Below are 18143 nucleotides of genomic sequence, written 5' to 3' on the forward strand. Positions count from 1 at the left end.
CGACGATATCAATCAGATCCTTCACACGTGATTTCACCCGTAGATGTTGTGATTCAGCCAGATATGACGTACAGTGAAGAACCAATCAGAATTCTAGCTTGGGAAGTTAAAGAATTGAGAAATAAAAGTATAACTTTAGTTAAGGTTACCGTTAGTATGGGTTTTCTCCAGTTTCTGTGGAAATGGATTTTGAGGAAGGTTCTGATGAGCGTGTTACCATTCATGATTTTGGAATATCGGCTGGCTCTATTGGATAGAGCAGTCGAACACCATGAAACTCTTAAGTTGCAATGTCCGAGTGTTGGGGAACTCTTGAGTAGTACGACACCTTCGACATATGTTGAAGGAGTTTAACCGAAGTGCGGTGTTTTTCATTGATACAAAGATTCATAGTAGTCAGATGGAGAAGGTTCACAAGGGTTTAGGCTTTTATTGTGGTATTAAAGTTAGTAGTGATGGTTCATGAGGAGGTTTGACTTTATGTTGGAAGGAGACATGTACAATTCAATTATGTAGTTTTTCTTCTAGTCACATTGATGTGCTAGTAGAGGATCATTATGAAGGTAATCATTAAAGGTTCACCAAGTTTTATGGCTCACCAATTGAAAGTCGATGCTCAAAATCGTGGGATCTTTTGCGACATTTAGTGGATGATGACGACTACCTGTGGCTTGTTATGAGAAATTTTAATGCAGTTTTATTTTCTTATGAAAAGAAAGGGGGCATCTTCGGGATGATAGGCTTATGGATTCTTTCTGTGATGTGCATGAGGACACTAAGCTGTTTGATCTAGGATATACTAGACATTGGTATACGTGAGAGAGGGGTAAACTCCCTCAGAATAATATTTGGAACTAACTTGATAGTGGTATGGCTCGGTTAGAGTGGAGAATTTGTTCCCGAATATATAGGCTCACTCACTGTGTGCATTCCATCTTGGATCATTACCTGCTTTTGCTTAATATAGTTTCTACATTATGATAGGGTTTTGAACTCAGAGATTTAGGTTTGAGGCCTTTTGGCTATTGGAGGAGACTTGCGAGGCTAAGGTTCGACGCCTTTGGGAGACTTCGATTGGCACTGTTCTTGATCATCTTCACTCGATGGTAAGGGGCTATTAGTTTGGGCTCGAAGAGTTCGGGGCAAGTCAAAAATGCAAGTGTACTATTTGCAGTAGCGTCTTCATGCTCTTAAAAATGTTGTTCCTGATGATTATGTTCTTGAAGAGATGGTTCTGGCTAAGATGCATCTTAATATTGAGATCGTTAAAACTGAGAGATATTAAGAGCAACGGGCTCATACAACATGGTTGTATCATAGGGACTAATACATCGTTTTTTCATAAATTTGCAACGCATCGACGACGAGTCAACACTTTGCACAGTCTTGAGGTCACTACTGGGAATTTGGTTGAGGGGGAGAGGGATATTGCTAGAGTGGCATGCCAATACTTTACGGATTCGTTTATGACTCAAGGCCCGGGGGACATGAGCCAGTTATTATCTAGTATCTCAGTTCATGTTACTGATGACATAAATGCCTATTTGCGTGATGCTTCCATCGTAAAGGAGGTTCTAATAGCTGTCTAAGGGATGACGCCACCTAAGGTTGCGGGTTATGATGGGTTGCCCGTTTTATTTTATCAGGAATTCTAGCATATCGTGGGTATGAAATTCTATGATTTTTGTTTACACATTCTTAATGATTGTGGTTTCTTTTCCTAAATTATTGACACCAACATTATTCTCATCCCAAAGCAATGTGATCCATAAAATTTGACACATTTTCAACCAATCAGCTTATGTAATGTGTTGTTTAAGATTATTTCTAAGGTGTTTGCGAATAGATTACAAAAGATTATGCCTCATTGCATTAATGAGGGGCAGAGCACCTTTGTTCCGGGTCGATTAATCACTGATAATACCATTATTGCTTTTGAATTATTGCATTCCTTTAAAAAGAAACAGAAGGGCCTTTGGGGTAATTTTGTTTTGAAGTTGGATATGAGTAATGATTATGATAGAGTGGAGTGGCATTTAGTGTAAGCAGTTATCATCAGGTTGAGTTTCAAGGAGCGTTGGGTTGAGTTGATTATGCGATGTGTCTGGACTATCAGATATTCGGTCATTATGAATGGTAAGGCTTGAGCATCCATTATCCTTTCTCGTGGCCTTCATCAGGGAGACCCTCTAAGTCTCTTATTGTTTTTATTCTATAGTGAGGGCCTTTTAGCTTTGTTAAGGGTGGCATGTAATGATGGCCTTTTGAAAGGAGTACAAGCAAGTCGGGGGGTCCTCGAATTTCCCACTTATTCTTTGTAGATGATAGTATGATATTTGGCATGGCTTTTATTGATAGGGAAAATAATGTAGTAACTGTCCTACGGGAATATGAGCGGTGTTTCAGGGAGCAAACCAATTTTGGCAAATCCCTTGTTTATTTTAGTTCAAATGTTGATCATGGTATACATGCTACTGTTGAAAGAGTGTTGAGTGTTCACAGTACTACAGATCCTGGGAATTATTCGGGGTTACCTGTGGTTGTGAGGAGTAAAAAAAATATGCATTTCGGGCAATTAAAGATCGCTTTCTTGGAAAATTTGGAAGTTGGTATAATCGGTGCCTCTCACAGGGTGGTAAGGCCATATTCATTAAATCAATCCTACAAGCTATTTAGCTATACTCGATGTCTTTTTTTTTATTTCTCAGTTCTTTTTTGTAAATATTTGGAGACATTAATGTGTCGATATTGGTAGGAAAAGACAATCTTAAGGAGGGGGATTCATTGGTGTTCTTAGGAGGGCTTGTGTTTTTCTTAAAGAGGTTGGTGGGCTTGGGCTTCGGGATCTCTCGAAGGTTAAGATATCATTATTCGCTAAGTAAGGTTGACGCGTGTTGACAATTCTAAATTCTTTAATCTCTCATGTGCTTAAACCTAAATACTTTCCTACATGCAGTTTTATAGAAGCAGGTTCAAGGTAACAACCTTCATTTGTTTGGTGTAGTATTTAGGTTGCTAAAGGCCTCCTTCAAATGCGAAGTGGTTGGCAAGTGGGGAATGGGTGCTCCATCTCTGTATAAGATGATGCTTGGTTTCTTGGTCCACAGCCTTGCAAAATCAATATTGATCGTGTTAGTGGAATTGACAGAGTTGTAAATTTGATTGATATGGATAGGGGCGAGTGGCAGAGTGAGTTACTACGGACTTTATTTCCTGAATCACTTGGGCAACCCATACTGAGTATCCCATCGGCTAAGCATGATTTATTGGATCATTGGCGCTTGTTCTTGGAGGATAATGGTGAACATTCAGTCTAAAATGACTATAAGCTACTGTTGCGAGGCATCCCGGGGACAGATGATGATCGTTACATTAATATTACACAGCATACACACCTACTTTATAAACATCTATGGGGGGCTCATGTGCCCGAGAAAATGAAAATTACATGTTGGCATTACATTAATAATTTTCTACCTACAAAGGTTAACTTGTATCAGTGTAGACTTGGGTCCGATCGTATGTGTTGCCGCTGTGGTGGTGGTCCTGAGACCATTCTTCATGTCTGTCGAGATTGCCCTAGAGTCCTGCACATTTGGCACAATTGGGTATTAGTTGGGATCCTATTCTAGCGGATAATGATACACCCCTTACTTGGGTTGGACAATTATTTGCTCAAGGCACTTGCCATGTACAGCTCTCTATTCTCACCATATGGACTATCTAGATCTCACGTAATAAAATCGTTTATGAAGGAATTTATCAATCGGTTCAGACGCTACTTATCTTTTTTTCGGGGGTATCTACACGAATTAGACTTTCTTCCGTCGAATACGGGTGGGGTTCTGGCTGTGAAGCCCATGCTTTTGGAAGCTTCCTGTCGATCCTTGGGTCCGTGTCAATTTTGATGCGGGGCTCTTTGCGAATCTGCAGGCTGCCAGCGTTGGAGTTGTTGTTTGGGATTCTGCTTGGTTGCTTTTGGGATCGGCTTGTTCCTAGTAGGAAAACGTCTCCTGTTCGCTAATATCGGTGGCCCTTGCTTGCATTCAGGCTATCCGTTTTACTTAGGATTTGGGGTTTTAGACAGTTGAACTGAAGGGTGATTCGTCAGTGCTCATCTCCAAGTTCAATATTGTTGCTATTGATAGATCGATAATAAGTTCCATTACCTGGAATGCGAAACGATTAGTGCTAGGTTTTGAGCATTTCATGTTTCATCACATAAAATAGGAAGGTAATGCTGTAGCGAACCCGTTACTCGCGAAGGTTTCCTCTGACGGCAGGATATCTGTTGGATGGAGGAAGGAGGAGGGACCAGCATTAATTCAGGTGGCAGTCGATAGTGATCAGAGGGGAGGGTCTGGTTATGCTGCTATGACTATGGACCTTACGGTTCTTGCTTGATCTGTTCATTTCTAGCAATTCTTGTCTTGGCTTCAACCTTGTTCGTTGATCACTAGCTGACTATTGTAGCGTTGGAGCTTTTTCGGGCATGCAATTTTGGCCGTGAAGAACATTTGCGTCTTTCCAGCTACTTTCTACCAGTGTTTTCATTTATTTTGTTTTAGTTCTACTTTTTTACAATTTTTGGCGGTGTGATGCACATTAAGGGGCCGCTTCCCCTAGGTTGTTTCTTTTCTGTTTTGTTTAACTATAATAAATGCGTGCCGGTTTTATTCAAAAAAAAAGTTTTAAAATGATAAATCTATTAAAAATTTATTATCTCTTAAAATTATAATTCATAATTTAAATCATAATTATTTTTAAATTTTATTACCCACCACTAACTCTATAAATACTATATATAGTGAAAACACTGTTTTTTCTACTTCTACCTTTCATTTTTAAATTTGTTTATATTGAGTTATTTACTTAGTTTTTATATTTTAACTAACATGAATTTTATAATGTTTTAATATATTTATTTAAATGTTTTTAATGTTCACTCAAGTTGTGTTTACTAATATTTTTTGTTATTTTTCAATATTATTTGTTTTACTAGATAAAATAAGAGATAAATTCAAGAAAATTTTAAAATAACCCGTTGTAATCTAAATTATTTTTAATTTTTATTAATAAATTTATTAAAAATCTTAATTATATAATTAACTAACTTCTCATCATCATCTATCATGTATTCTTTTCCAAACTAAAACTATTAGTCTGAAAGGTATGTAATTTTTTTATTTAGAGAAATATCTTATTTCTTATTTTTTATATTTGTTATTAATACTTTTCTTTGAAATTTTTACTTAAAAATTATTTAAATTTATTTATTATATCAATCATAAAATTAAGTTTATAAAAATTAAAAATAAATTTAATTGATACATATGTTCAAATTAGAGCATCATCAGGTAAGACAACTATTTTTTTATATATTTGTTATTTTTTCACTTATAACTTGTATATTTTATTTTGGGATGACCCACTTACACAATTAATTTTATACACTCCGTGATCATTTTATATAATTAATATTTTAGTGATCTAACAATTAAATTTATCAATATAATTATACTTGTCATGTATGTAAATTTTTGAACCGATTCGATAAAGATATTATATCGATATAAAATACTCTATATATTGATATATTCAACGGTTGAATTTTTTACATAAAACAAATAGTTATAAATTTTAAATTTACATAAAATTTGACTATAAAATATAATGATTGAATCGTTAAAATATTAATCACATAAACAATTATAAAAATGTATAAAACTATTTTAATTTTTACATTTTATTATGATTCTATAATCCAATTAATTTTTTTATAAAATTCTAAAATCTTAAATCATAAGTCTCTAAAATCCTAAAATCCAAATTTTAAACCTAAATTTATATCTTTTAAAAAATTGAAGTTGAAGATTTGTCACTGATTCCATAAGAAATTCATGGACTGTTACCTCATTCCCCCCATCACTAAGTCTTTATTGTTTAACAATAAAGTATATTATTAAAACTTGGAATAAATCTAAAATTATAAATAAATTTTAATTAAATATATAATTTTATACATGAATTTTGATTTCAGAGGCATAACTAAACAGACCGGAAAGAGTCTTGACCCCTTGACTCAAAGGAAAAATTGTTTTATGGCCCTCTTCTCAAAATTAAAAGATTCAATTTAATCATTTTTAACCTTGACTAAATAAAAAAATCATACTTTTAGTCCTTTTGAAAAATTAATAATGTAATTTAAATATTTTTGATATGATTTTAGCTTTGCCCCAAGTTTATAATTTTATCTCGCCTCTAAATAAAAATTCCAACTCCACACCTATTTGTACAATTTTATAAATGAAGTTTTAATTTAATAAAATTCTCACAAAGTATTAATACAGTTATTGATAGAGAATCTTTTATGTTTATATATTACATACACATAATTATGTTTATAATTGAACCACAATTAAAAATTCATATGCAGACTTACACTAAATCTTTCTATAATATAATTATTATACATTTAATCCATCTAAAACGGTACCTCTTTCTAATTATTTCTCTTTTTCTAAAATAAGAAATGATTAATGTTTTTAATTGTATTTTATTATCCTAATTTCTTTTACAGTCTGTTACAGTTTTCTATAACATTTTTGTGTCGAGTAATATCCGCTTCTATTATTTTAATGACAAATTTTCATTTAAATAATTTATTGATTATTATTCTGGTTTGTCACTTCATTTTAATATTTAGTTTACATTAATTTGTATCAAACTAACCAATCTTGAAACATGAGGCCTACTCCGTTCAACCTCTTTAAACAGTAAGCAGAGTTAAAACTCTAAAGATTATGTCAAGGCCTCAATGATGATTACTAAATAAACTATCATATACAAATAATATAACATAAAATAAAACCATCAGAATGCCTTTTGGTTAAAAATACAGACCAACCAGGATAAAGATACCTCCTCGACATGATCACATTCAACTCAAAACAAGAATGAGGATCATATCACATTATAAAAAGTATTTCATCCGATCATCTCTCTTCATGGCATTGTATACGGCTTGAACCTGTGCAACATAACAACTACTTCTATCAGACTCAACTATTTCAAGCAATTTTTATTAATCAAAATCCAAGTACAGTGAATGATTCCTATGTCTAGTAGTGTGTTTGTAGGCACGGGCATGTGTGTGTGTGAGAGAGAGAGAGAGAGACCTGTTCACTAGATACAACTTGAACAGGACCAATGTTGACAGATACATATTTCCCCCTAGATGATAACTTCTGCCTCACCCGACCCTGTCACAGCAACTTGTTAGATGCATTATATATGAAAAGAAGCGGAAAAATATGGAAAGAGCATATTATATTTGGACTGATCTTAATTCATTTCCAGAAGTAAATTCTTTCTGCAGACAGAAGAAAATGAATTCAAATAATTCATCAATGATTGGTCATATCTTCCCTTGAATTCCTTCCTGGAGAAGGAGATCCAAGGTCAGTGTAGAACAGTTTGATACTTGCAGAAATATTGAAGAGACAATAGTTACACAAAAATGTATTTCCTCATCATGAAACTTTCTAGGTTGAAACAGCGTCAACAAACCATAAGTTCATAGACTTAAACCCATGTTCTTCCTCACCAAGAAGAAATGCCCACATAACACATACATTCAATCTTTGTCTCAACCAGACCTATTTTTCCTGATATAAATTTAAAGTGTGTCGGGTCAAACTTGTACAAATGCTAAATAACTTAGCTCTTTTCTGAAGCCAATTACTCAATTGCAGCCCAGTGATAGAAAAAGAGTTATCCAGTATATAAAAAGAACATTCCAAAAGAGTGTGTCCACAATTACAACCTTACACAGGCAGCTACAGTTACTCACTAGCAACCAAATGTTAAATGACTGAGGTACTCAGTTTCAAAGGTAGCAGTAATTCCAATTTTATCAGAACCCCATATTACTTCTAAACACCTATCTAATCTTTTAATGTTATATCAAAATTTCCAAATTCTTTCTTCGGTCATATCGGACTGATGTAATACTTAGCTAATATAATACACATCTGGGTTTCCATTTTATATGGTAGGCAATCACCTGTTCTACAGATCCATGAATGTGCAATGCGGAAAGGTAATTCGTGTATTGTCCAGATCCTATGCAGCAGCTCCAGCATGCTCAAACCAAATGACTTTTATATAAACAATACAAAATTGAAGTCCAAAAGAGATCTATAGAGATATTCTTGAGAATCCACTAATTCCTAGAGTGAAACAAAATGGTAGTTTTTGCCATCAGAAAACATGCAGGCACATCGACTTATAGACTAAAATGCCATGTCAAAATTTATTCTGCTGTCTATTTTCAAATGCATAAACAAATGGACATCTTGATCCGCAATTGACTTTCAGCAATAAAGATTGGTATAGCCTTATAGGTACCTCAGGAATCGGCTGTTGTATTACAGATTCCACAGCAACAACCATAGCTTGCACAAAATCATCGCCACCTGTTCCAATTGCTGTAAATCCTCTAACAGTAGGGTATGAGTTGACCTGAAGAGTAAAAATAAAACAAAAGTAAGCAGCTTAAACAATCTCAACGCATTGATCATCTTCAGGCTAACAAGCTGCTTGTGCCCTTCATATAATCTCTTCAGATTTAGTTTAAAAGCAATGAAACTAGCATCCAAAACCCTTGATAGGATCGGATATTAGGAGTGCATACTATATACCTTCTGATCCAAAGCAAGCCATTCGTTAGTTGAATCATCGGCTACTGTACCACCAATAACCACATTTGTAGTTTGCCCAACTCTCCCTTCTGTCTTTGATACCTCTGAATTCCAAAACCAAGAGTGATGTCAAAAATATCTTTACACCCTTTTACAAGTAAAAAAAAAAACAATGGAAGATAAAAGGAAATGCAAAAGCTAAACAGAAAGGATTTAAGGAAGCAACAAATTCCATTGATAAACTGATAATTAAACAAATATACTCGAACCAGTTTATTTACTTTTTGAAGAGGGTTTAAGTTATCTTACACCAAAGTTTCAGACTTTGATACAGTTTGTTGTGATTTTCTTTTATTTTTTAGTAAAAAAAAAAATGCTACACAAGTATGCTAATCCTTATCCAAACAAAAAGGAACAAACAAAATCGGGGAATAAAATAAAATAGAATAAAGTTTAAATCAGAAGATGAAGGGAACCTGAAATTGCTTTGAGAACGGCTTCCTGAGGAGGGCCTTGCTCGAGGTCATCCTCCTCGAATGTCGACGACGGCGACGTTTCATTATCAGAGCAATTCAGTTTTTTAGTCCGTTTCCAGAAGTGAAGGTTTCGAACCCTAACCACCGCCCCCCGGCATCCTCTCTTCGCCGTAGATATTCCAAAGCTCATCAATGTTTTGACAGAATGGGAATTCCCGTTTCTTTGAAGTGGCCTCCACGGCTCCGTTACAGGAACGGAACGTAATACCGTCATGCACGCCATCTCTGCTACTTCGTTTATTTTTTCAGATTAATTCCTATTTTCTTAAATAGATTTTTTTTGTGTCAATGGTTTTTACGGGCGCCGCAAAATTTCAAGTTACCATTTGTTTCCCCGTGAAGTTACTTATTTACCCCCATTATTAACTGAAGTCACTGGGGGCTAACTGTCTTTTCGGTTTGTGGAAATAAAGAAAATGGAGTGCTCAAACTACAACTTAACCAAATTCCAGGAGTCCCGGGAACACCTAATTTTATAAATTCCCTTCCTTTTTTTTTTCAGGTAAAATAAAACCGTTTCGAAACCCAGTTAAAACCCTAAGCTTGTATCGCCGGCGGTTTACTTCGGCTAATTCCGAGTTAACTCTTCTGCCCAGAGAACATGTACGGATCCGACAAAGCCGGTGGCGATGTAGAACGGACCGCTTTCTGGAAAGCGGAGAAGAAGTACAAGCTTTATTACGATGATAATTCGAAATCCACCAAAAAGGATCACTTCTGCTTACATCTTAAATTCAATTAGCTTTAATTTAAAATCAAACCAAATTTTTTTGTTGATTATTGATTTGAAATTCTTAGGAATAGACAACCAAAACAAGTGGATTTATCAGAGGTTTTGGATTTCAAATACATTTCAGAAAGCTGCACTTCCTCAAGGAGTTGTAGCGATTAAAAATGGATTAGATCGTCCATTTTTTGGCTTGGAAGTCGGTGTGGTATCAATTTGACTGGTCTAAGGTAGGTGTCTAGGTGATACTCATTTAGTCTTCGATCCTCTTCCTTGCATCTTTTGTCGATGAATTTGTTAACTGTCTAATTACAGACGATGATGCTAATACAATACCATTGTATGCAATTGTAAGGTTCTTCAAATTTGATCCAGTTGGTTGAACTTTGTTTAGTTCTAGGTTTCTCAATCTGAAAACATAAGTATCCATTTCTACTTCTGTGTAAGTCTTTATGAGGTAATAAGCCATCATGCAATTATGACGGTATGCTGATCATGCTCCTCGTTGAGGGTAAGATCCAACATGGAAGGGTTGTGACGGAGTTCGGCGGTTCACCTTGTTGGAAAATTTTGGTTTAAAAAGTAATTTTCAGTTATGGTTTAAAAATTTTAACAGTTAAGTTGGATTATGGTATTTATAACAATAAATATTCAATGAAAATATTTGAACAAGACGCAGAACCAAAAACAAAAATTAATAGAAATTATTATTCTCTATAAATAAAATTTAATTTAAAAATAAATTTTCATTACTTTCCAGCAAAATAATAATTTGTGAAACTTATCTGTAAATAATTTGTGTAAATAATTTACCCTAGATAAAAAGATTAGAGTTGCCACCCTCTCTCATCTAAAATAAGGGAATTGGGCCTCTAATGTATTGAGTCTATTTATATATATTTTATTGACTTTTGACTTAACATTTTATAATTTAAATCAATCAAATATTTATTTTTATTTAAAAAACTACAAGAAATTATATTTAATTCTATATTCAACTAATTCATGATAACTAGTTAATTTAATTTTACTTTTGAATTTCAATAATTTAATTATAATTAATTAAATAATAATTGAAAAATCTTAAAGTAATTTTCAAGTTATTTTTATACTTAGTGAGAAAAACATTTATTTGTGAATTTAACTCATTTCTCTAACTTCATTATTTCTATTAACTTTCTCTCATTTGGTTCTACATGCAATTCAAGTAGGACCAATTGGATATATGTAATTAGGGCTAAAATAATTTATAGTTAAGTTTTAGTTTTTCATCTATAAATTATAAACTTATTTAGTCACGAAGTTATTCTAGTATTGTATCGTGATTCAGCTCTCCTTAATTACACGCTATTATGAAAGCTACTTAATTAGTGCTCGTCCAATAACTTTGTCATCAATGTGTTACCCTCTTAGGATATCTTTAATCTTTTTAGTATAAATTCATTCTCCCAATATGGTTATATTTTTATCTCATGGTGACCATTACATCTTTCTTTATAAAAGTTAATTACTATCGAATAATAATCAAGTCATTTATTATAAAGATAAACGACTCATTACCACATTAATTTTTAATCTATCATGTAATGCCGATTAGATAATATCATTTACCTATTAGTTGATATATGAATTTCACTATTGTGAATGATATTACATACTGCAAAAGTCAAATACCCAACGCATTAGTTTTTTGTTCTTTATCTATTTGAACTTAAGTTTTTTACTTGCATCAAAGTATACGAGTCACGCATACATAGTCTATCACCCACTCAGTATTAAGATATGGCACATTATAAATGTCACAAGTGAATAAATCTATAAACGGATTTAATATCTATTCTACTTGGGTTTTATCCGATGCATTGTCAGTCCAGTCAATCATATCTATGTCTCTATCTTTTAGGCGTCATCCGCTCCGAAGCTTAAGACAAAATATCTCCCTAATTGGACTTTATAGAAGATAAATTAGTCTTCTAATAAGTTTGCTCATTTTTTTATTATCAAACTAAGGACATGTTTAGGTTAGGGGTTGATAAACGATGTTGACCTTGATTCTTGAGGAGTTGTTCCCGAAAGGTTAGGGGTATAACAATAGGCCCCTAGTCTGGAGGGAGGTTATTAAGTGACATTCCTCTAGACGTTGCCACATGCTAACTAAGTTTGAGTTGTTTGTTGGGATTTTAGAATTTGAATCATTTTGGCTTTGGTGCATATAACACGTGTGGTCTATATTGTTTATCTTTTTTGCGCGTGCACGCACTTGTATTGACTGCCATGGGGTACAACTCATTATTAGGAAACAACGAAGTCTTTTTCCATTGCACTATGTTGTTTTGTTGGACAAATGTCTGTTGTCTGATAATTGTACTTTGATGCTTGTTTTAGAACCTTCTATGGTTTAAAACAATTCTATTATGTTTTAGTTTTTTACCCTACGGATGTTTATTACAATTGAAGCCTTTTCAAATACAAGTTTCTTGTTTCTTATCTCTTTTGTTTGACTCTTGTGTCTTTCTTTCGAGTGACAGTTCTTCATTTATCTAAAAGTAGTTAAACAACTAGTTTTAATATGTTTCTTTATTGATCTTATTTTTCTTGGTGAGTAGAGGGAAAATGGTGAGGAGTTGTAACAACCCATTTCTTGTGGTATCAGGAATGGTGATTTTGGAACTCCGTTTTTTAATGATCGAGTTAGTAAATATTATTTATTAATATTTATAAGTCATTTATAGTGTTATAATGATTTTTGGTACGATATTTTTGTTTACCGGTTATTTATTGTGGTGCAAAGACTAAATCATAAAAATTACAAAAGTTAATCACTATTAGTTTATATAGGCTAAATGGGTTTAAAAGAAAATTTTAATAATTTTAAATGAAAATTATGCCATAATGGATTATAGTGGATGGTTAGTGCTTAAAGATTTGTGAATTATATGTTAAAAGTTTAGTTAAAAATTAAATTAAAGTAAAATAAAACATAAAAAAACATTTGGCCATCATCTTCCTTATTGTTTTCTTCACCATTTCTTCAACCTAAAAACCTAAGGAAGCCAATTTTTCAAGCTTGAGGTTCGACCAGTGCATGTGAGTATTTCGAAACTCGTTTTTTGTATATTTCATTTTATTTTATTTTAGATCGTTGTAGCTTAATCTAGTTAGCTCAGGGACTATTTCGTAATACTATCAAAGTTTTGAAAAGTTATCATTGTTTTTTTAAAGATTTTTGGATGTTAATTGTTGGGTTTAAAGGTTTATTCTGAAATAGGACTATTTTGTAAAGTAAATTTGGTTAGTTTTGAGTTTAAGGACTAAAATATTAATATGTTGAAATTGACATAAAATTCTTATAAATTTAGATGATTGAGAGCTGTAAAGAGAATGAATTCATTTTTTAAAGTTTAGGCCTTAATTGTGAAAAATATGCTTGTAACAGTTTTAGAGCCTAAATTGAATAAAATTCAAAACTTTAAGGAAATTGTGAAAATAATAATAAGATGTCATATGCATTAAATAAAATGTTATAAGGTATTTAGAACTGATAATTTGAAATGAATTATTTTATAGATTAAGAAACGTATCAACCAGTAGATAATCGAGAAAAAGAAAAAATAACAGACTAGTCACTAGCACTTATTCTATTTGTTGTTATTCTTTAGTAAGTTCATATGGTATAATTCTATGAATTTCCATAATATTTATGTTTGAATTGTATAATTGGAATGTTTGGATGTAAACTCAACTATTACATATATTGAGCCCAATTAAACATGAGATAATATACAATTGGCGTGCCAATAAGATTATTTGTGTGCTGTACGGATTTTATATGAGATAAGATGATGATTGATTATATGTTTATATGTTCACTAAATATACCAAAATCCAAGATTTGTTGCGGATTACTGAGTTATATTTATAGTGATTCAAACGTATTTTTGGGGAGGATGTGAAGCTTACGGGCTTGGCACTTAGTGCACAAGCGTGTTTCTGGAGGGATATTAGCCTACATGCTTGACATTCAATGTCTAGGCGTGTTCTTGGATGGTTAAACTCTTTTGAGTATTCTGACATATTTTAGGTGGATAACCGAGTATCTGTATCTATTCATAATTGTTCATCGAGTTGAATTGTTATTGTTAATAGATTTGATGTCTGGTAATCAAGTATAATCTAGTAAAGCATAGATGAATAAATTGAAATTTGTTTATATTTATTGATATAATGACTTGATATGGTGTTGGATCAACTTGCATAGTATGGAAAGTTATATGACTTGGTTGTGATGAACTCACCTATTGATATGAATTATGGTAACAGGGTAAAATGTTTAATTAAATGTTTTGTTACATAAACGTGAAAATTAATGTATGTTATATTGTTTCAAACCTATCAACTTACTAAGCTTAATTTAAGGTTACTTTGTTTCATTTCCTATTTCCCTGTAGTTATTGTTTTGTGGAACTCGACGATTGGATCAGCTTAAAGATAGACCTTGAAAACATTTTATTTCATTTATGTGGAATGTTATAGGAATTAAATTGTATATAAGTATTTTATAAAAGGTAGAGTGTTTGTGCTTATACATGATATGTGGGCTTGTTGGCAAGTTAATGTGTTTGATCATGACATGAATTAGTAGCATAGAATGTGATTATTGAATTTAGTATGTAATGCAATCATTTAGGTACTTAGAAAGCTAGATTATGTTTCATATGGAAATGATTGAAAATGTGTGATTTTATTGATGGCTATGGTATAATATTTTGATGATTGGTTTGGATATTATAAGTATAATTTGTGAGTTTATGCTTGTTGTTAAATGATAAGTTAATAGGTTGACATTATAACCAACTTTAAGGTGATAGAAATTGGTACTTGGATTTCTTATTAGGCACATGCATGACTAAGTTCTAATTTGGTAGGAATTGGGGTTGAATTTTGGTAATGACTTATGTTTGTGATGGTGCCTTATAGCATATTGGTACGAACAAGAAAAATGACATATAGTGTATATGAGAATTTGGTTTTGGAACTTGCATTATAATGTACCTTTTTAACTCGACAACTAGTACACAGTTGTGTTTCATAAATGGGCGTGTGACACGACCGTGTGCTCTGTTTTTATTGGGAAGCTTTAGGTAAACATGGTTATAGTTTGTTATACGGACAGGCCACACGTTCATGTGGTACTATTAATTTGGTCTTTAAATTTTAGCACACGGTCTTTATTTGTTACACGGTTCAGGAACACGACCATGTGACTTTAAGTTTAAATTTTTTCATCTAAGTCCACACGACATCAGTTTATTACAAGCCTGACGACATGGCTATGTGACCTTAACTTTACACGGTTTGGCAACACGACCGTGTGACTCAGGCACAAACGATCTCAGTCTATCACGTGGTTTGGATACACGGCCGTGTGACCTTTATTTTTTTTATCTTTTCCACTTTTTGTTAAGTTTTCAATTAAGACCTTATTTTATTTTGGTTACTTTAGGAGCTTTCATTAGCTCGGTTTAAGCTCAAAATTGTATGAAAATGATGTTTTGTTTGAATGTTTGACATATAATGAATGATTTATTGAATCTTTTAATTAAATTCAAATGTTTCTATTCTATTTATTACTGTAGCATTTCATAATTTGATTCTGACGATGAAAAGGAGTAAGGAGTGTTACATTTAGTGTTATCTGAGTTACAATTTAATTGATTCTAGGACTAAACATATCATGTAATGGGTGTAGAAATTATATGACACATAAAAATGTGAAGTGATGTTATTTAATCTGATTTGACCTTATTTTCTTATTGAAAATTTTGGTGAAAGAAAAAATTATTATTTCATTAAAGAAATACAGCCTAAGTTATATTGGGATGTCTGACATTTCAGTCCATTATTCTAAGAAAGATAATAGGATAATCCTACAAAGTTAGGAGTCTTAATAAACTAGGAAAGCAACTAATTAGGAATTTATAACACCCCTCACCGGTATTTAATGCCAGAATAGGGTTACGGAGCATTACTAGACTTACAAAACAATTAAACATCCATTTAGCATACATTTTCTCAAGTTAAGCATTTATCATTCAATCTTAATCAATTTGTCCCTATTACGAGCCTATGAAGCCCTAAACATGCTTTGAGAGTGATTCGGGATTAAACCGGTAACTCAAGAAACTTTCACAAAACATTGAAAATTTTTCCCAAAATAAGGGACACACACCCGTGTCGCTAGGCCGTGTGTTTCAGACGGCCACCAGACACACCCATGCCATAGGTCGTGTGGACATTCAAAATGGGAGCACATGGTCGTGCCCCAGCCCGTGTCCGACCCTGTGTAACTCTCTGACTTGGGTCACACGGCCAACACACACACCCGTGTGCCCTAAAAATAGCCATACACACCCGTGTGCCAGGCAGTGTGTTAAGTTGTGCCAATCCTGTAGGGTATACTGACTTATGCCACACGGCCAAATCACACGCTCGTGTGTGAGGCCGTGTGGAGCATAGTAACTTGGTTACAAATTCAACTCCAAGGGACACACGGTCGTGTAACATGATTGTGTGTCATACACGACTGAGGCACACGCCCGTGTGGACAAAAATAGGCTATTTACTAAGCCAATTTACTATTTTTATATGCCTGCACAAGCATAATTTGCAACATTTTAAAAACTCAATAGGCAGCAAATCCATAACATTTCATACACATATTAAACAAATTCCTCTACAATCATTTTTAAATTCAATATTCAAACAATATAACCAACCGAACATGATATTCAAATACCTAAATTATAATTAAGCATTTTCCATTCATATGCCAATCACATATCAAGACAACATTTGCATATTTCCATTCCATTTACTACTTGCCAAAACATACCATATTGAATACTTATATGCAACCAAAACATTATACCAAGTTAAGCCAAATCACATGGCTTTATCTTATACCACAACATGTACCAAAATTACTAGCTCAAGTAACCATAACTATCATCTTTATAACTAGCCTATACATTCCATATTTACATATATCTATGAGTTCAAAGGTACCAATCGGCAACTGGATAGTGTGATGCGTATCTCTGACTTTATCCGAATCGAGCAAGCTATTGAACCTCTATAAAACGCAGAAAAGAAACAGAGTAAGCTTTATAGCTTAGTAAGCCCGTATAATTCAGAATTAAATTTACCATTTGTGATATCCTGAATTAGGGCCTAATCGGAATAGTGGTTTCGAGACCACAAATTCAAAATAGAAATAATTACTTTATGATTATTTTGAGGTCTATGATATGATTGCATGATTGTGTGAAAATTTCGTGAAGAAATTCTATGCATAAAGTGCTTAATTTGAAGTTAGGGACTAAATTGAATAAGTTACAAAATTTGCATTCTAGAAGTTTCTAGTATGAAATTGATTTGAAATATTAATTAGGAGGTCTTAAATAGAAATTTGAACAATTTCTAAGTTTATGGACAAAAAATGGACATGAATGGAATTTTTGAAAGTTTAATAAGGAAGGACATTTTGGTCATTTTGATATTAAATGAAATAAAATGGGAAAAATAACACAAAAATGATCATCTTCTCCATAAGTTGCTGCCAAATTTTTCTCTCCACCATAGCTAGGGTTTCAACACTTTTAAGCCTTGATTGTAAGTGATTTCTATGCCCGTTTTTAATGTTCTTTACATTTTTGAAATCTTCGTAGCTCGGTTTACCTGTTTCTACCAATATTTTGAGCTAGGGTTTATATTTAAAATTTACCCATGAATGATATGCATGAATTTTGATGTTTTATGGTAGAATATGAAGCTTGAGATTGTGTTAAACAACTTTTGCTAAGTGATTTTACGTAAAAACGACTAAAATGACATAATCGGTAAAAATACCTAATGTTCATAAGTACATGTTAGAGTGAGAATTGGATGTTTTTGTAGAAGGGACAAATGATCAGCATATCATAAAACATAAGAAAATAGGATGAAGTTTAATTTACGAGATTTGGGGCAAAAGTGTAAATATGTGAAAGTTTAGGGCCAAAATTGTAATTTTTCCAAAATATGATTTTGGGTTGATTTGAATAGTATGAGTCCTAATTAGGCTATATTTGAAATGATAGAGTAAGGAAAATCGAAATTCGGGCTAAAATTGGCAAAATA

At 32.9% G+C, this 18143-nt stretch overlaps 1 protein-coding gene and 1 long non-coding RNA gene across 2 annotated transcripts; both read right to left on the reverse strand.

Annotated features, from left to right (window-relative positions):
• Positions 1-3314: 3314 nt before the first annotated feature.
• On the reverse strand, positions 3315-4623 carry LOC128289352 (uncharacterized). Its single transcript, XR_008278960.1, has 2 exons — positions 4252-4623; positions 3315-4169 (listed from the first exon to the last, which is right to left on the reverse strand). It is a non-coding gene; the product is annotated as an uncharacterized LOC128289352 (long non-coding RNA).
• Positions 4624-6801: 2178 nt separating this feature from the next.
• Positions 6802-9555, reverse strand: LOC108477414 (uncharacterized). Its single transcript, XM_017779954.2, has 5 exons — positions 9179-9555; positions 8703-8806; positions 8410-8523; positions 7179-7262; positions 6802-7030 (listed from the first exon to the last, which is right to left on the reverse strand). The coding sequence occupies exons 1-5, from the start codon at positions 9459-9461 to the stop codon at positions 6974-6976; spliced, it is 642 nt and encodes a 213-aa protein (XP_017635443.1). The 5' UTR covers positions 9462-9555; the 3' UTR covers positions 6802-6973.
• Between the last annotated feature and the right edge of the window lie 8588 nt (positions 9556-18143).

This window comes from Gossypium arboreum, chromosome 2 (assembly GCF_025698485.1).
Source record: "Gossypium arboreum isolate Shixiya-1 chromosome 2, ASM2569848v2, whole genome shotgun sequence".
Taxonomy (NCBI): domain Eukaryota; kingdom Viridiplantae; phylum Streptophyta; class Magnoliopsida; order Malvales; family Malvaceae; genus Gossypium; species Gossypium arboreum.